The sequence below is a fragment of the Arvicanthis niloticus genome, chromosome 16, assembly GCF_011762505.2.
Source record: "Arvicanthis niloticus isolate mArvNil1 chromosome 16, mArvNil1.pat.X, whole genome shotgun sequence".
NCBI lineage: Eukaryota > Metazoa > Chordata > Mammalia > Rodentia > Muridae > Arvicanthis > Arvicanthis niloticus.
This window is the reverse complement of record NC_047673.1, coordinates 37,010,484-37,030,557: the sequence shown is the minus strand read 5'-3', so window position 1 is coordinate 37,030,557 and position 20,074 is coordinate 37,010,484. Positions and strand designations below refer to the sequence as shown.

General features: G+C 43.1%; 1 protein-coding gene across 4 annotated transcripts in view; it reads right to left on the bottom strand.

Annotated features, from left to right (window-relative positions):
* Irf2 (interferon regulatory factor 2) overlaps window positions 1-20,074 on the bottom strand; it is a 106,877-nt gene that overhangs the window by 2,347 nt on the left and 84,456 nt on the right. For all 4 annotated transcript variants that reach the window (XM_034520683.2, XM_076914127.1, XM_076914128.1 and 1 more), the window contains exons 7-8: window positions 6,159-6,323; window positions 372-418 (exon numbers count right to left, since the gene is read on the bottom strand). In XM_034520683.2, the coding sequence (XP_034376574.1) occupies window positions 372-418; window positions 6,159-6,323 (212 nt within the window). The remainder of the gene's footprint in view (window positions 1-371; window positions 419-6,158; window positions 6,324-20,074) is intronic.

Below are 20,074 nucleotides of genomic sequence, written 5' to 3'. Positions count from 1 at the left end.
CATTTTGCTCAGCTCTTTCTGATGCTTTCTTCAGCTCACTGCTTTGGGCTGGGCAGGCCATTCTATTCCTGTTGGCAAATCAGGATGTTTACAGCCTTAAGAATATCAACATTTCCTGGTCCTGATTCCGATTTCCTCTTCCTGCCGTGTTATATTCATCTCTCTTTCTGAGGGCCACACACAGTACTTCCCTCCCTCGGCACTACATTTTAAAATTAGAATAAAAAGCTAAGGTGAATTATAGGATATGGACATTTTCTGTCTTGTCTCTGTCTCAGTCTTTCTGCCTGTCTGTATCTGTCTGTCTGTCTGTCTTTCTCTCCTCCCCTGCCCCTCCCCCCACACACACACACACCTGAAAGCTGGCTTACCTCTGCATTCTCCTCATCACTTGGCACACTGTCGGTAGTTTCGCTTTCTGTATAGAAAAGAAAAACAGTCTTGTTGCTCATGCTATTTTAAGGCCACAGGAAGTATCTTAAAAACCTATGCCAGCACTTCAGAAATACGAAACCACACGTACCCTCTCCCTCCACTTTGTATGGTCAAACACTTCCAAATGGGACACACTGGAGCAAATTTCAGTTCTCCACTTGGTCTACTAAGAGGAGTGGGATTTGGGGCTGAGTGTGGAGGCTCACTTTCCAAGCTATGTGTGCTGCCACAGTCTCAGCCTCCCAGGGTGGGGTGCTGTCCCCAAGGCACGTCCTCCCCACTAAAGCTCTGTCCACAACACCACACCATCTTTTCTTCTAGTCTGTGTTCTCTTGTCACATCAAGTCTAGACTTGGTGACATCCTCCAAGGAGCCTTCCTGTATCTCTCTTTGGCCCCTCCTGTCATTAGCATCCTCCTCTTAGATTTATAGCGATCCAGCTTCCACTGGAGTGTAAGCACGAGGCCATGATGTAGATGCCCCAACACCTTCGCTGACTGTTTACTGTCTTTGGGACCTGTCCTGCTCAGTGCGGGTAGGAGCTGTGACTTGCTTTTAGCCAACAGAACACATCAATGATGTAACTATTATACAACATTTTTAACAACATTGCAAAAATTAATGCATAGAGGATAGAATGTCTAAAATACACAGACTTTTGTAGGTCATTTTGTCCGGTTCATTTATTTTACTGACAAGAGCTGGGCATTTGTGAAGATCTATGGCTATGCTCTGCTGGAGTCTTTGTATACAGGTCTTGTTCGTCCCTTACCAAGATCCTAAATCAGAGAGCAGCTGCCATCAGCTGGCAATGTGTTCTCTAGATCCTTCTGCCCTGGATTCAATGGCTCCCAGCCAGCTAGAACCCTTCCCATCATTCAGAGCAAGCTCTGTACATACAGCAAATTAAAGAACAAGTGAGCAGTAACGGTAACCCCCAGTGCATTCCTGAAACAGACAACAAGCATTTGAGACCCAAAAGTCTCCTCCAGGAATGAATGTGTTTACATCTTAGCCACTGTTCCCCAGAGACTTCAGACAGGCCTGGGAGATTGCCATGGGCTGACCAAAACTCAAATCTTTGCCCCTCCACCTCACGATGTTCCACCCAAAACATCTCCATGTAGTGGGGGTCACAAATTCCACAAGTAAGCCTAGGTCTTAGCTGACAGTGATCTGAGCTATGGAGACAAATTGACAATAGGCACAAGAAATGTTTTCAGGCAGAAGTCAACAAAGACCAGAAAAGGAAACTTCTCTCCAAACATAAAAGCCACATCAGCTCAGCCTCCAGAGGAGGCAGGACAGCCACTCCCAAGAGGAAGAAAAAAATGGGGAACGGAGATGTTGAGAACCTTGCCAAGTGGTGGACTGAGTCAGCAGAGGGGAGAAAACAAAACTGTACTTCAGATCCCAGAGTCGCAAACAGAGCACAGAGACTACCTCCCTGCTGGCAAACCTTCAAGAGCTTCTTCCTATTTTCATGCTTGGCTTTGTTTGTGCTCTGAAGCCCAAGTTTTCCTTCCCTCCACAGGCACCAGGCACAGGCTCCTCCTAAAGACTCTCTGTAAATCTTAAAGTCACTCGTGCCTTTCCCCTCCAAATAAAAGCAAACAAACAGAGACATCAGGCACGCTTGGGAAGGCAGGAGATTCAGAGAAAAGCTGCTGACATCAGGGTTCTAGGATCCTACTAGCTCGATCCACAGGTGTTGGAAGCTTTGGAAGTTAGATGCCAGGTTAAACTCCTAGGTACGACTGAATAGACCTGGAAGGGGATAGGAATGTTAATTCCCTGTGAGTACCCAGCATTCAGCTTGAGGAATAAAGTTGCGGCTAAGTAAAGGCAAGCACACATACTCTGCCCTTGTGTTTGCCGCTGACACAGACGCTGACAAGAGAGAATCATTTCTAAATTAAGTTCATCAGTCTCTGGTGGAGTTATGGGCCCCCTCCACTTCAGGATTTGGGCATAAGGGTTTGCATCGTAACTGTCTCCCAAAGGCTCAAGTGCTGGAGATCTGGTCCCCACATGACAGTGATGCTGGAATGAGTTGGAAACTTTAAAAAGTGAGACCACTGCACTCACACCTATGTAGGGGATGGGGGGCAGGGGCAGCTCCTTCCTGTCTTTCTTCCCCTTCCCATCCACCATGGTCTGAGCACCTTTGTTCCACCATGTGGTTCTGACCATGCTGTTCTGTTCCATCACAGTCCCAAAGCAACAGGGCCAAGTAGCTACAAACTGAAACCTCTTGAAACAGCGAGCCACCCCGTCTTTAGCTCTTTTAAAGCCAATTGCCTCATGTGTTTTGTTACAGCAACGTGAAGCGTGCTAAGAGACCAGTTTCTAACCTCCATTCTTTTTGAGAAAGTGTCCTTGAGGGGTCTTCAGCCTGGGAGGGGCTGGTGTTCCCCTGTGAGGATCCTAAAGCTTGCTTTCAGATGAACGGAGGTTTTTATAACTATTACCGAACAGTCGGCTCCAAGTCCTCATTTCTGTTCTCTGGATTTTCGGGGCCATTTCCAGAATGACTTTTTACATGACAAATGAGCTCCCCGTAGCTGCGGCTTCCAGATCAATGTGACTGCCAAAATGTCAGTGTGCATTATGTCACTTCCCTCTTTTATTAGTTTGGATACTTTTCAAACGGACTCCCAATACAATGAGATAAAGATGATGGAAGTTACTTTGCAAGAGTGGTCAGAATAAGCCGAAACATTCACATGGTAGTAGCAGATACACAGATAATTGATTTAACCTTTCCGGCCTGTTTTCCGACAAGCCACTAAAAGGGAGGAACACAATCTGGACTTGGGTCAGACGACCTCAAGGGCTCTTCCAGAGCAACAGTCCTGGAATCCTGCCTCTTCAGCCCAATTCTTAACATCCGCCGTGGGATACATACTGCCAAAAACACCTCGAGAACATCCTCGAGAGGGAGATGATATATTTCATGGAACACATTATTGTATTATGTGATATCTGATATATTTTCTGGAAGGCTCTATTTCCACCAAATCCAATCAGTATTCATTTCTTTCTGGTATAATTTCCTCAGTTTTGTTGTCTTAGAAGATGTAACTGATCACTCGCTGGCTCAAATCAGTGTGTTTTTAGTCTCTACACCAATACACCTTTGCCTCAATCACAGCGTACATACAGTTCCTGGAAGGATGGTGGCTGGTTGCCCACACAGCCTCTTTTCTCTTGATTATATAACCAACTAATTCGTATAGGCTTCCACCTTATTATTCTTATTATGGCTATTATGTCTTCCACCTCCTATCTGCTGAATCACCATGATGGGTTTCTTTTACTAAGCCACCAACAATCTAGTTAGACCCTAAAAAGATGAGGCGCATAGCCACATCAAAATACAGTGAGGGCTGAGGATATCGACCAGTGGTGGTCACGCCCAAAGCCTTGGCTTTGATCTTCAGCACTGCAAAATGTAAAGTTGAACGTGGTTTTGTGATACTTCTAGTGATCCACTGATGATATTTCAGTGATCCCTAGAGGAAAAACAGTCAAAAGCAGGTTTCAAATGCAAACTGTTGTTTCCTGAAGAGGTGGGTGGACGTTTAGATGACCAGTCTGTACACAGGAAGTCTTCTGTGAACAACAAGCAAACAGCCTATGCTACTGACGGCCATACAATGAAAGGATGGGGAGAGAGAGCCACGGAATGTTATAAACTGTCTGACAGGACACTTGAGCTAGCAGAGAACTTCCCATCGCTTCTCCAAGTCTAGAGAAGAGCCAACAGGTAAAGATTTTTGGCTCCATCCAGTAAAGCTTTCTCTACAAGATTCTGGAGAACTCTGGCAATGAAAGCAAGAGATGAACCAAACAGGAGGCTGGGAAGCTGGGCTCTCACAGAGATTCATGCTGCCTCCCACCCTGGAGCCAAAACCCTTCCTTTGAAATCTCTCCAAATGTCCTAGGATGTGGGATGAAATGTTCATTTCTCTCTGTGCACATCAGCTGCTCTCAATGCCACTGCTGACAAAACAGCAAGAAGAAGGTCTTTCCAAAAATCACCAAGGAAACCTCATACAACAGGTAAACCCAGCTGCATTAGGGCTTCGCCCCCAAGCCCCAGACCCTGGTTAACTACAACAACAGCTGGGTGGCTTAGAAGAAAGCCATGGATTTAGCCTTAGCATAAACATTTTGGTCTACCTCTCTGGTGGTAGGTCGTTTGACAGTCAAATGAGACCACAGCATGTGATCCCATGCAGCATTGAGCTGGGTGGTTAAGAACATCAGACACTACATAATAGTGTCAGAAAGATTTTCATTCCTAGACTCATTTCTAGCCTTGGAGTCCTCCTTTCTGAGAGGAGAGAATGACATTTATTCCTTTGATTATTAAGCAAGTCAAGCAGTGCCAGTTCTTACAAGCACTTAGCACAACCCCCAGAGCACCATAAACACACAACAAAGAAGACAGTTACTAGGCCCTGGCAAAGACCAAAAAGAAATGGACACAGATAAGAGTTCAAACTGTGACGAATGAATGACTGACAGCGACTTGTTAACAATGGTAAATCAGTGTTATATATATTTTACCAAAATTCAGAAAACAAATTTTAAAAGAAACATGGAAGTTAGGGAATATGAGGTTAATGCATCTGCGGATAATTTACAGACACCTGATGTTGGGATAAACTCTGCCACATGAGTCAGTGCTATCATGACTTGTGTGAGCTCCCAAGACTGACTGCAAATAAGCTTGAGGAGAAGGGGATCCATTTGCTGGAGCTGACTGGCCTTTCCCAGGCCCTGGCTTCTGCTTTTTATTTTTAATAGCTGCAAGCACTCACAGTGACTCAGGAGTTAGATTTCCTAATTGTGACCCAGTTCCAAAAGCTTTAATGGAGATGGTAGGAAGTGTAAGATGACAGAATGCAAAGGGGGCTACCATTTTCTCAGTCTGTTTCTAGTCCTGTGACTCTGTCGGAACTTATATTGCAATGGTAGGACTGGTGCCCAGGAGAAGTAGAAACGAACTCAGTTCAACTAGAAGCAGCACTATAGAGAAAGGGAAGGAAGTGGGGAGGGAGGGACAGAGGGACAAAGGGAGGGAGGAAGGGACAGAGGGAAGGAGGGAGGGAGGCAGGAAAAAAAATATGTGGCAGTAGCAGGTAAAGCCAGAGAAATGGATTGGATTTAGCAATGACCTCAAAACTGAGGAATTCAAAGTTCAAGTCCTGGCCAGGACACTTTGTTGGCCTGGTGACCTTGAAGAAATTCTTTTACTTCCACAAATGGAAACTCGAGAAAAGATGATTTCTGAAGTCTTACCTGCCTAAATAAGATCAATATTCCATCAAACCACTCTGCCCGCCAAATTCTGTTAACTTGGGTAAATGGATTAGTGGAGTGGATTTGAACTCATATGTGCCAGCACTTTTTTGATCTTGGCCAGTTCTCAGTATATAATTTGTTATATGTTTATGATGACAATGAAGCATTTATTCCAGAAAATGTTATTTGTACTCCTGGATGAACCATATCATGGGCAATCAGGTAAAGCCATGAGTACAACTTTTAACAAAAGTGTCCAAGACATTATCAAGAACATAAGAGTAAGAATAATTCCACAGTAGTAATTCTAGTACAGAACAGAGATCTCCTGTGGTGTGGTGAGATAGGGTGATGCTAGACTTGTGGTCTGTTCCCCATTCAGTCTCCAAGTCACCCTCCCATCCCCTTACCTGCGTAGGAAGACACAGGAGAAATCTGTAGAGGGTAGAGCTCGCTCATGCTGACTGGTTGGTCATCACTTTCAGTGGTCACTTCTACAACCTGGCAGATGTCTGGCGGGTTAGTGACAATCTCTTGATCTTCAATGTTGCTGTCCAGATGGGACTGTCCTACAACTTCAAAGGACAGGAGAACATCATCCCTCAAAGTCTCTTGACATCATGATTACACCACACTCCCAAAACAGAAATCCTTCCTCAGCTCAGGCAGGCGGCCAACTAGGGTTCAGATTTCAGGGCTCCTCATGCCACCTGCCAGGAAGCTGAAAACCAAACTTGAGTTCTGAGTTAATAATCTCAGAGAAGTAGCCTGCAATGGGTTGGCCCAGGTGGGCCCCCGGTGTGCTTGTTGATGGTACATCTTGGGGACAATGTCCTGAGTCTCAAACTCAACCTGGTTATATCCAAGACCTCAGGCTGCATCTTGAGCAAATCTTAGGCCAGATATCCTAATGCTCTCCATGCTACCTACTGCTGTTCTCTGCTTTTGTTCTGTAGGAAGGGGCTTTGCTCATTTTCAGGATTCTGTGGTCCAGACAGAAGCCACCAAACCTTTATAGGAAGGCAAAGACACAACAGTCCACTCACTGAGCCATCTCTGGACGAATAGAAAGCGGAAGAAGCTCTGTTTCTACTTTCTCTTGATCTGAATATATCAACTGTCCAAAATATCAGTGCAATGAAGCAGTTCCCCGACTTTAACCAGTGGTCATAGCATTACCTGCCCCAACACTGAGAAGATGAGTCTAATTAAGCTCGGTCTGAAACTGCTTCTATTTTTTTTAATTCAAATCTTTATTTTGGTGAAAAGAACAAATGGCAGTGGAATACCCAGACTTTACTGATCCATCTACAACACAGCCCTACACCAAGGTTCAGGGAACATCACAGAAGAGGGGCAGTCAGACTGTAAGAGCCAGCGAACCATGGTGTCTGCTGTGAGATAGGTTTCTTTATAAAATACAGCAAAATTGCACCTATGAAATCTCAGCAATATGGTTATCTAAAGAAGTTCTGAACAGAAAAAATGACAGTTGACCCAACACTGTAGAGGCGGAAACCTTATGTGGTCCTCATCTCTAGGTAATTAATGACTACTGAGACAGGAGGAATCAGTTTTCTCACCTAACTGTTTATCCAGTACCAAGTGGTCATCCCTAAACATGTACATACATGTATACATACATATACACAGACATATATACGCAATAAGTGGACTCGGAAGGGTGTATTTATGTATATTTATGTATATATAATTAAAGAATAAGAGGTAAACAAACTAAAAATAAAATTTTTATTTGGGGACAATAATACATTTATATGGTTGTAAGAATCAATAGAGAAAGATCCTGTCTGGCTCCTTTACCCACTGTCCTTCAGGAAACACTTTGTGAATCTAGTATCTCCACCACAAGACTGACAATCCACCATCTTGTTCAGACTGCCTCACCTCTACCTGGATTCCCTGGTGTGTGGTGAGTGTATGAACCTCCTTGTAATTTTATCACATACAAAGTTTCATGTACTGACCACCACAGGTAGAACACTGACTTCATGGCTGCAAGTGCCCTTGTAACCTTAACTACCCTTTTTCAGTACCCTCCCAGCCACCTCCTGTCCCTTGTCCCTGGCAGTCTTCAATCTGGTCCACTCTTCTGTAACTTCTGTCATTTTGAAGGTTATACGAATAGATCCATACAGCAATGCACCCAGCTTGGCTTTTTGCACTTAACATAATTCCCCAGCGAGCCACCAAGCTGTGTGTACACATAGCTGGCTCTCTATTGCTGGTGTACATAATTTGCTGTCTAACTATTGCAGACAGTTGGATAACATATTCCATCTGTTTAACTAGCCGCCCGCCCATTGAAGGATACTTGGGTGGATACCAGTCTTTGCCTAGTACAGACAAGGTTCCTGTGAACATTTGTGTTCAAGTTTTCCACAAACATGTTTCCACTTCTCTGGGATAAATATCGGAGAGTGTAATTGCTGGCTCGTATGGAAATTTCATGTTTAGCTACACAAGAACCAGCCAAACTTTCCCAGGGCGGCTGGCTGCATGTTTCACATTCTCACCAGCCGTATCAGAGTGATCTAATTTGTCTGCATCCTTGCCAGCATTTGGTGTCGCTAGCATTTTTATCTTGACCATTCTTCTAGGGAAATAATGGAAATCCACTACATCTTTAATTTCAATGACTCTGGCACTATGTTCTAAGTTCAGACACAACTGAGCGAATTGTATACTGTTGTTGGCAGCAGACTGAATAAAATGTTCCTGGAAATTGGCTGCAATTAGTAAAGGAGAAGCAAGCAGGGTGTTAAGACATTTTCCAAAGGTCCTCAAAGCATGAGGCAGCCATACTCAACATCGTACTTAGGCACTTGGAGGCTGAACATTTCTGTCATCAGAATGAAGCATCACTATCCTGATGCTGACAAAGGAACTGGGTCACAGAGAGGCAGAAAGACTTCCCCACTGGCTCACAGTGTGGTTCTGCACAGTGCCATGTTCCTCTCTGTCTCCCATCCTTCTCCAACTGCGAAATGCTCAGTTTTTGCCAAAAGAGGCCACACTCCAGTCTCCCTGAAACTTATAGACTGTCAGCATCTCTGGTTTCAACCACTCAAATCATCTCTCTGGCTGACAGATTATTTGTAAATTTGAGAACACTTTTAAAGATTTATTTGATTACTAAGTATATGTGTGCATGTGAGTGTGAGTGCCATCAGTAGCTAGAGGCTTCACTTTCCCTTGGAGAGAGAGTTACAAGAAGTTGTGAGCTGGATAACATAACGAGTGCTCAGAACTGAACTCAGGTCCTCTGCAAGAGTAGAACACCCTCTTAACCACGGAGCCATCTCTTCAGCCCCAGCATTTTTTAAACATTCGTATGTTCTGGGCTTGGTGGTGTATAGCTTTAATCCTAGCACTTGAGTGATAGACACAGGAAGACCTCTGAGTTCTAGGCCAGCTGATCGATAGGGTGAGTTTCAGGCCAGTCAGGGCTACACAGTAAGGCACTGTCATAGACACATATGCTTGTATGTGAGCATTTGTGTGCGTATGAGAGAGAGAGAGACAGAGACAGAGAGACAGAGAGAGTTTCTGCAGAGGCAAGAAGAAGGCTTCAGAGGCCTTGAACTTTGTAAGGCATTTGTGAGTCTCCCAGCATGGACTTGAGCTGAGGCTCTCTGGGAGAGCATCTCTCCAGCCCCAGGCAGACTCAACACAGTCTGTTCTAATTTCTGTTCTAATTGCTTTAGGAGGATAGTGAGGACATTATTGTCTAGTTTCTGCTCATAGAGAGAAGCTTCAGAGATGGTGAGAACTCATAGGATCTTTCATAAAGTGAGGGTGGGAAAGGGGACCATGGTGAATATTTAAGAGTACTGAATGCCACGGCACACAGAATGGAAGGAAACTGGGATACTGCTTGTGTTTTCTTGGCAGCAAAATAATTAAAGAGAAGAAAGAGAAACCATAAATAGGAGGCAAAGACCCAAAGTATTATTTTACACTTAGGTGTATCGTTTTGGAGGGGGGGGGGCATCAGCTGTGTAATTCACTGGACTCTGAGTGCTGACACCAAACTCAAGGGTTTCTTCTGCTCCTTCTCTCAAGCAAAGGGAACAAAGGGGTAGCAGAGAAAATCGCAGTAAGATCAAGTCTTATCCTACTGAAAGTCTTATAAAGTAGGTAGGTGACAAAAAAACCAAAGCAGAGGTATATGGTGTGTGTGTTTTGTATGTATGTGTGTATGTTTATGTATGTATGTGTATGTATGTATGTTTTTGTATATATGTGTGTTTGTATGTATGTTTACATGTATGTGTGTATTTGTGTGTATATATATGTGTTTTGTATGTATGTGTGTATTTGTGTGTATGTGTATATGTATGTTTTTGTATGTATGTGTGTATGTGTTTGTGTATGTATGTTTACATGTATGTGTTTGTGTGTATATGTGTTTTATATCTACATGTATATTTGTATATATGTGTATATGTATATGTATGTATGTTTTTATATGTGTGTATGTATTTGTGTATGTTTGCATGTGTATGCATGTTTACATGTATGTATTTATGTGTATATGTGTGTGTTTTGTATGTACATGTATACTTGTGTGTATATGTGTATATGTGTATATGTGTATATGCATGTGTCTTTTGTACGTATCTGTGTATGTGTGTGTATGTATATTTACATGTATGTGTGCATGTGTGTCTATGTAGGCTTTTGTGTGTGTTTGTGTATTTATAATGCATGCATGTGTTCATGCATGAGTGCATGTGTGTGTGCATACGTGTGTGCATGTACAGTAGATGCATGAAGCATACAGGACAATGGAGTTAGGGTCCTACAATAACTTTATTTAAATCAAAGCCCCTTTCACTGCAGTGCTCCAAAGCTCCTCCCTCCTCATGCTATCATTCCAAACAGAACAGCGACAGGAAGCTGGCTAGGGCTATAAACAACGGGATGGCTCAGGTGTCCATTGCATCTGTCCTTTTGTTCTGCCCAAGAGTATTCCTTCTCTCTGTTCTTTTCCTCACAATGCCCAGCTTAGCTATTTAAGCTACCGGGACAGGTGGAGCGCCCGCTCTGCACAGACACTGCTGTCTGGTTCTGGCGGGGGCAGAGAGGATGCAATGGAGACAAGGATCAGGTCTGTAAGAAATCTAGAGGGCAGCAGGCCAGCAAATAACCACCTAGGGAGGGAACAGAGGACGGACAAGACAGAAAGGAAAAAAGCAAGGGACAAAATCAAAGGGACATCCAAGTTGAGAAAGTCAAGTATTTTTTTTTTCCAGCTAGAAAACCAAAGGCTTCAATAAAGCGGGACTAGGGGAGATGAAGCCGAGTGAGCTACGGGCACTACTCAGATGGCCCTGGTTTCTAAAGCCCTTCCTGGGCCCGACCTACAGGTTCACTTGACCTTCCCTTAATCAGCTCTCATACCCTGTAGGTGGAACTTAGCCTGAACTGCGTGAGCTTGCAGCACATCTCAAATTTCTGCCTCAGTTTCCAGTTAACTCTATGCATCTTTACTTGACTTTTCATTTGTGTGTACAGTATCTCCCGAGAGCTGAAAAATGCCCTCAGCACTTCCTGAACACCACTGTGGCCCACATTCATGGCTGGTACCAGCAAAGAGCTCAACAGACTTCTCCTAGACAGGTAATTAGTGAAGGGATCCAGGCTCGGTGGCTGCAAGTCTTCTCGGAATTAGTACCTAAAAACTTGCAAATTTGGGGCCTGCCAATCAATGCTTTCGCCAATCAATGCTTTCTAGCAAATGTCAAGACTTGCAGTGAGTGGGCTTGTTTAAATTTTCCAAAATGAAAAAGATGCAAGAGGCTATATTGCTATGACAAGTTAGAGGTAAAAACATTTTTGGTTGATGAAAACATTCTGCCTCATTGTTGCTTGGTACTAGTTACACAACCGAATGCATTTGTCTAAGCTTAGAGAGTCGTGAGGCTGGGCATATAACTCAGTGGTAGAATGTTGAATTACACACCTAAAAGGCATTGGTTTCATTTAATGTATATGACTTGAGAGAAAACGCAGACAAATAGCTCTGTTTAAATTATTAGTGGACCCTGAACACTAGCTTCTAGGACAGACAGCTAAATTTCTGCCTTCTGGGGCTAAGAACTAGATACTCCATCTATACAATTATCATCTCTAAGGCCAAACGTCCCTCATAGGCCTGTGCTATTTTGAGAAGAGGGTAAGTTTCTCCATTCACTCACAGATGAGAGTCCCTTGGAAACATCCCAACTCTCAGTTACAGACCATTCATAGAAACAGGGGAACCCCACATCTGAGAAGCTCTGTGGGTGTGTGTAGGTGCTATCAGTCATCTGCCTCTTTCGACGGCACACCTCTAGATGTTAGATAATGAGTAACCTGGCTGAAAAACAGCAATAAACTTCAACTTTCAGAGCACACCCTCTGAAAAGCCTCCCAACCCTGTAAGGAAAGCACACCACAGTTATAACCCCCATTTAGAATATGAATATATATATATATATATATATATATATATATATATATATGTGTGTGTATGTATGTATATACACATATATGTGTATGTATATATGTATATATACATATACATATATATATACATATATATATATATATATATACACACACACACACACACACATATATATATCGAGCAAAGGCCATCTGGCTAGAACATGTCAGGATTTAAAAACAGCTTTACTTTGACTCCAAATTTCAAGTCCTCTGTGGAAAGGACTCCCTAAATAAAAGCAGCCCAGATAGTTCTAATTGAGCTACTCTTACTAAGCCCTTTTGAGACAAAAACCTTTCAAATCTCACCTTAATGAATCTTGGACCCATGGCCAACAGTGAAATTTCTTCTCAACAGCTTCCTGTTTGGTGCCAGAAAGTCTCAACTAGGTCAGCAAGCAAGAAATCCACCAAGCTCATCCAGCTCGGTAAGGTCAGCCCCTCATGCAAGGTCAACCCCAGGAATGGAACCTTATCTGAGTCTAGCTGCTAAGAATCACAGCAATATTATTCACAGCCAGTTAGCAATGGACAGACCGGTTTGATTGCTTAAAAGGTCATTCTTGCTTTATTAACAATTGTTGAGTTGGTGCAAGGCCCCACCTGAGAACCCTGCTTGCTCTCAGGCTTCTGATAAAGTACTTTAAAGCAGGGACTACTGGGAACAGAAAGGCCCTTGAGGGGGACTAGTCCTATCATTTTACAGTGTAAAGGCTGAAAGGCTGGGGTAAGGTAAATTTCCAGGGTTACCAGGTAGCTACAGGGCCAAGCAATGAGCTTACTGGCTGACAATCAACATCACACTGTAGGAAGGAATGTATTAGATGGTTTGAGGGTTCAAACTGCTAATGCAGGCCCTGCTGACACAGCCTATAGGGAAACACTTCTCCCACTCAAATGCATGTTAATTTGATTTTGGAAATGCAATCATCCCATATCCCCTCTAAACAGAGCATGATGGTCACAACTCCATGGAGTAAGTAGAATCACCATCACTACTTTCATTTTATATAATATTGTACTTTTCCAGTTTACAGATAACAAAGCATGTGCTGCTTCCGATTCATATATACACTGTGTGGTGGTTTAAATAAAGATGGGGCCCCCATAGGCTCATAGGGCACTATTAGGAGGCATGGCCTTCTTGAAGTAAGTGTGGTTGTTGGAAAACACGTGTCACTGGCGGGCTGGGGGAGGGGGACGTTTCAGAAGCTCAAGGCAGGCCTAGTGGCTCACAGTCTCTTCCCACTGCATGCTGATCCAGATGTCGAACTCTCAGCTACCTCTCCAGCACCATGGCTGCCTGCATACCACCATGCTTCCCACCATGATGACAATGGCCTACATGTCTGAACTGTAAGCCAGCCTCAATTAGTTGCCGTTCGTTTCTTGTCCCTCCATAGCATTAGAAACCCTAAGACACACTGAGTCTCAGATCTTTTTTTTTGCTCCTTTTAGTATTTATTGTCCATAGTGAATCAAATAGACATCACCAAAGTAACCACTATGCTTACAACATAAAAGTACTTTTCATTAGCTACTTTACCCTTGTCCCCACACCATTGTGAAGAGAAACTGTATGACTATGGCATACAATATATCTCATCCAGTATCACACACATAATTTCATAATTCCTTGTCTCCAGTATTGAATCTAATTACCCATGTATGTTTTAGCCTTAATTTTAGCAATACTGGGAGACCATAGAGCCTCAACTTGGTAAAATATTGAATTACTAAATAAAGACTTTTTATAATAGATCTGATGTGGGTTGCTTTTCCTGGAGCTGGGTGGCTGTAAATGACTACTTTGTTGTTTCCTGGCTTCAAAGTGTTTATTTTTTTTTTCACTTCATGTAAATGTAGGAAAAGGATTTCTTTTTTTTTTTTTTTTACATTAAAAACTGGAGCTTTCTTTTTTTGTCATTTTTTTTATTAGATATTTTATTTACACTTCAGATGGCATCCCCTATCCCCATTCCCCCCCAACCCCCCTTAGGAAACCCCTATCCCATGCCCCCTTTTCCTTTCTGCATTTATACATTTTTTTAAAAAATGTTAATCATAGGCTTTATAAGTTTGGAATTGTTCAATCAGAGGTGTAACCCACTGACCGACCTAGATATAACAACTATCTTTGACTGGTGGAGATACATGAATATCTGCCTCCCTGTCTCCCCCCTCTTTCTCTCTTTCATCACCTAGCTTCTCCTCTCCTTCTTCTTCTCCTCTTCTTACTCCTTTTCCTCCTCTCAGTACTCCTCCTACCTTAGCTCCTCCTACACATCACCCTTCCTGTTAAAATGAAACTTTTCTCTCAAAATACAATTAGAGCATAATTATGCCAATTTGTACCAGTGAGGTACAGGATAGTCCTAATACCTAGTCCATCCTTTTGTTGACTAACCAGCTCCTCTGTCATCTATTCTAACTAAAACATTTAGTTCTGAACCTGGCTTTAGGATGAATGTCAGCTGACGACCATCCACTCAAATCTTTTCTCTTAAGGTCAATAACTATATGTTTTTAGCCCCATCAGAAATCCAGAATGACTGAGTTAACTATAATTGTGGGAAGCACAAATCGTAGTTTCTAAAACTTAGCCAATTTATAGAGACCTCTGAACAACTGGACACTCGCTCTACTTCAAAACGTTGGAGTATCTGTTCTTCTGCCTTCTGGCCCAGGAACTTCTGACAGACCTTAGTGCTGTAGAATTATTAAGGGCTGATTACTCTGTCTAGGCAGATATAATCAGTCAACTATTCTGCAAGTGTGTCCTTTTCTGGACAGTAATTTGTCTGTAGAAGGAAAGTGGCAATTCTTGCCTAGTGGCTGTCTCACCACAACTGGAGTAACTCCAAGGATGCTCAATTTCTTCTTAGAATTCAATATAGGAAGCTGTCCGGAGCAGACAGGTCTCTAATGAAAATGAACATTAATACTGAAATGTTTGTCATGTCAATTCTAAGGATTTCTTATGTTTTGAAAACCAGCTATCCATGTAAGGTAATCTGGACTGAGTCTCAGATCTTAAGGGGTATGAATCATTACCAACTAATCTAATGCCCCATCTCTATCATATAGAAGTCTTTTTTCTTTCTTTCTTTTTTTTTTTTTTTTGGTAAAATACCAGCCACTACCATGTTGAGAGAAACATACTATGGTTAGGAACATAAGGCCAGGGCTGAGTCCTAATGAGTCAGTTGTCTGGGGTATCTAGCATCAGGGCTATTACCTGGCCTATGGTAGGATTAGGCTATTCCTACCTCAACTGGTTGAGACAGGTGTAAGAAGAAACAAGAGTTTAGCTGGTCCAAAGAGGACTCGTCAACCGGAGAGCACACAGCACCACATGCTATTGCAGAGCACACAGGTCTCGCAGTAAAACTCTGCCGGGTTAATCAGCATCTCAGAGGTCATTGTTCTGGAGGCAAAGCTATGAGCACAATGTGCTAGGCTAGCAGGAAGTGAGAACCCAGGTGTGGTGCTTGGTCCTAAGGTCTCCCACTAAGCTCCTTCTCAACAGCTTGCCGCACACTGTTAGATTATTCAGGCTCGTTCAAGCTCAAACTCGGGTCTGGACATAATAGGCCAACATGACAGGCAGGGACAGGTGATGCCAGACACGAAGGAGAGAGATTCCAGTGTGTTTTTGCGTTGGAGGCAATGGTAACATGGTACTAGGGGCAGTTTCAAAAAAGAAAAAATCATTGTGTGACTGAGAATAAGTAGGAAGAGGGGAGAATGAAAGCAGAGCCCAGATGGGAAGCAAAGTCTGACTATAAACAGTGTCAGAAACAGAAGACGGAGAGAGGGCACAAGGATGAGGGCGGGGTACCTGACAGTTAATTATCAACAGGAGGAGGTGAATGGGAACTCGGGGAGGAGAGAAAGCCACATGGAAAAATGGCAGCTTTCTTAAGCACATAAAAATCTTCATAGCTCTGGAAAAACAACAGCCAAAGTCCACCATTTATGACTCCTGATTGGTGACTGTCCCACCTGTGTGACCCGGATCTGGATGCCCAAGCTGCCGAATACAACATATTGCATTTTTCTTTTGTTTCCTGTAGATTAACCTGTTCCTGGATTTTGAGACTGAGCTTAAAACAAACACAACAACCAACAACCACAACAACCACTACTTAAAGCTAAGGTTGTATAATTCAGTACTGAAGTGTTTGTCTAACATACACAAAGTCCTGGATTCACTCTCCAGAAACTCAGAAACAGAAGAAAAGGGAAGGATTAAAAGGCTCCTGAAACGTGATCTTTGCTTTACATAAAGCTAATCAAATGGGAAGAAATTGCCAGAAAAGAAGGTCCTCCAAGGTGTGTTTTGAGTAGCTAAAATTAAGGTAAGCTGTATCATTTCCTAACTGCCCTGTGTCCAGTCACTTTAGGTTGCTTTATGCCCATCGGAGTGTTGAATATTACCTCTTGTTTCTTGTGATTTTTGCCTTATCGAAGGATGGGGTTCCTTTCCATAAAGAAACACAATGGGGCTGGAAAGCATGGTCTCACGAGTTGGGCAGAGCAAGGCTCCTGCAAGTGTCATAGTCTGGCCTGCAGGTCCATTCCACACAGCTCAGCAGAAGCTCTGGTACCTCGGGCAGGAGTGCAGCAGGGCACCGTCAGAACAATTTGACATGTCCCACACACAGAAGTCACCAAACACCCAGCTAAAATTCAATGTTAAGGGAAATAAAAAGTCTCCCTTCCCTTAGAGAGAAATGGGGACACTTTTCTGGGTTCTAACCCCATGACTTAACCATTTAGAGTAAAGACCTTTAGAAGACACAGTTCAGCAAGGAGACATCACACTGTTTGGACTGCCTGTCAGCCTGTCTATCTTTGTCTATGGGTCTGTACACTCAGACATCCACAAAGGCCAGATAAGCATATCAAACCCTCTGGAACTGGAGTCACTGGTAGTTGTGAGCTGATCAACATGGATACTGAGAACCAGAGTGTATGAGTGCGTGTGCATGCAAGCATGCGTGCATATGTAGACACTAACCAAGAGTTCATTTGTCAGGGCAACAGTACCCCACAGTTTTCACTTATGAAAACAGCCAACTTTGACCAGAATGAAAGCATACCATGGCTAATCTCCACTGAACTCAGTGATTTTCAGTCTGGCTCCAGAGCCTCCAGACAGTACATAAAAGGCTGTGAATGAAGTAGCCCATTCCAGCTTCCATTTCTCGTATGTTCATCCACATAGGGTGCAAACAGCTTGTAGCTGTCGTGTTGGGGCCCAAATGCAAGACTGAGATGCAACCCAGGTTTAGAAGCAAGTCCGTGGAAAGTGAGAAATGGTGTCATTCATAAATGAAGAGAATTTTGAGGTCAAGAGACAAAGTCTGCCAGAAGCCACCGTAGGCATGGATCCAGATCTTTGTTTCTCCATTCAATCCACAAGCCGCAAAGACCAAGGTGGCTAATAAGGAACGCGGGAGATGCTGCAGGCAAAAGCATTCAAGACTGATGTTTAAAATCTGAAAAGAGTTTAAAGTCTGAAAGAATAACATGACAAACACCGGCACTGATTGGCCATCCATTGAACTACATGAGAGTTCTACTTCATTTCAATGGCTCATTTTGTAAGGGCAACCAGCTAAACAGAAAGACGTCTTCAGAATAATGTTGCGGTTAGTCATTGCTAATGTACTAGCAACTTCCTGGTCACTATGAGGACCAGGAAGAGAAGCGTTAATTTAGCAGGTGATGGTCTCAGGAACCCTGTCCAGTGTCTTTGACCCAGAAGAGAGTACCAACTCAACCTTACACCAGCTCTAGGCAGCACCAGCTGTAAAAGGAGGGTAAGGAATGGTCAGAAATCCTACACGCTGAAGACTCCACCAAAATGAAAAAAAAAAGAAAAAGAAAAAAGGAGAAAGGAAGGAAGGAAAAGTAAGGTAGAACTGGAGATGTTGCTTAGTGAACTAAGGCCAGACAGAAAACAGTACTGTTTGGCCTCGGCATGAGTCAAAATTAAGTCAATCTCATTGGAAACAGAGAGATGAAAGGTAATCTGTGGAGGCTAGTCTGGGAGGGAAGGGAACCGGGAAGAGGAAGAAAAAAGGGGAGGGGGAGGGGAAGGGAGGCTGCTGCCCCAAGGGCACAGAGCAAGTTTAGCATTGAGGAGAGACTTTTCCAGGTCTTTAGCACAGCATGCTCCCAGCCATGGTGATACTGTACTGTGTGCTCCCAAATGGCTGGAAGAATTCATTTTTGTTTTAAACAAAACAAAACACAACAAAAAAGCCTCCCAAACTCCTAATGTCCCAAGAGAAAATGTTGATGAGGTGGCAGATGCTCTCATTAGCATGATGAATCAATTGTCCCTACGGAGTGCACATGGATCACAGCATCATACTTCATCCTTTATCAATTCATAATTATCACTTGTCAATTGAAAGCAGGTAAGTAGTGGCATTACCGTCATGGGAAAGCACCGTACAACCCTAGCTTTGGTTTGGCAGATGGCTTGAGGCTTACTTCACCTAATAGATAAAGGGAAACTCCAAAACCATCCAACCCATTCAAAGTGAGCTAAGTCTTAAGAAACTGAACCTGGAGTTTGGGGGAAAAAATTTTAAGAGCTCCAAGAGGCATATTAAATTCTCCAGGCCTGCCTACTAAGAAAGCTAACTGGTTCTCCAGAGGAAAAGAGACAGAAAAGGATGCTACTTCCACAGGGGCAGGAGGCAGGTGAGAGGGGATATCTCCATAGGAGGGGTGAATCCCCAAAATCTAGGGGGATGATGAATACTGACAGTTTCTGGCTATGGCTTCCTGTCAGTCAGTGTGCAGCTAAGAATTCAACAGAAAACTACCTGTTCAAGAGACTTGGTATATCTTCATAAGTTCTTTCAGGTTCTTAGTAATATCGGAAGGCCAGATTGAAGCAAAGTTTTATGGACCAATAGGTAACCCTTAGCCACGCAGACTCAACTCTGGATTCTGTATGCAAATTCAAGTCAGGTTCACTGCCAGGCCTCTGGCTTTACAAGATGAAGCCAGAGTCTGTTCATCACAGCTTCTTAGCAGGAGAGTACTGGGATGTAAGTCACTACCCACCCACAGACCCTGAAGGCATAATGCATTTTATTGTCTACATTATACTTCAATGTAAAAGAGAGAGAGAGAGAGAGAGAGAGAGAGAGAGAGAGAGAGAGGGAGAGAGAGAGAGAGAGAGAGAATGTGTAGAGTGGCTTACAGTCTGTGGTTCAGCTAGTCCAACAATATCTGTCTACCAACAGAAAATCCAAGATTTAGCCCATGAGGCTGAATATCTCAACTGATCTACAGTATATAGCACACTGTATATACCAATACTGAAAAAGTGAGCTCTAATGCCAGTGAAGGAATGGACTTGCCAGCAAGAGTGAGGGTAAGCAGGCAAAAAGCCAAGTATCTTCCTTCTCCCGTGTCCTTTATTTAGGCCAGTGGCAGGTGTGGCCCAGATTAAAGGTGAAATTTCCCAGCTCAAAAGAGCTGGATTAAATGTATCATTCCACATCAGAGATTCAGATTAAAAACGGATCTTCCTACCTCAAATTATTTAATTAAGAAAAAAAAAAACCCTCACAGAGTTCCTAGACACTTAGTTTTGGTTCATTACAGATATAGTCAAGCTGAAAACCAAGAATAACCATCAAATTTCGCCCCTTGTCAACTTGACATGAAATCATATCTCCTTATGTCATGCTTAATTTCCAAATGAAAACAATAACCAGGTCATAATTGTACCTAACATGACATGACTAACATACATATATATTATTTATTATTATATATTAAA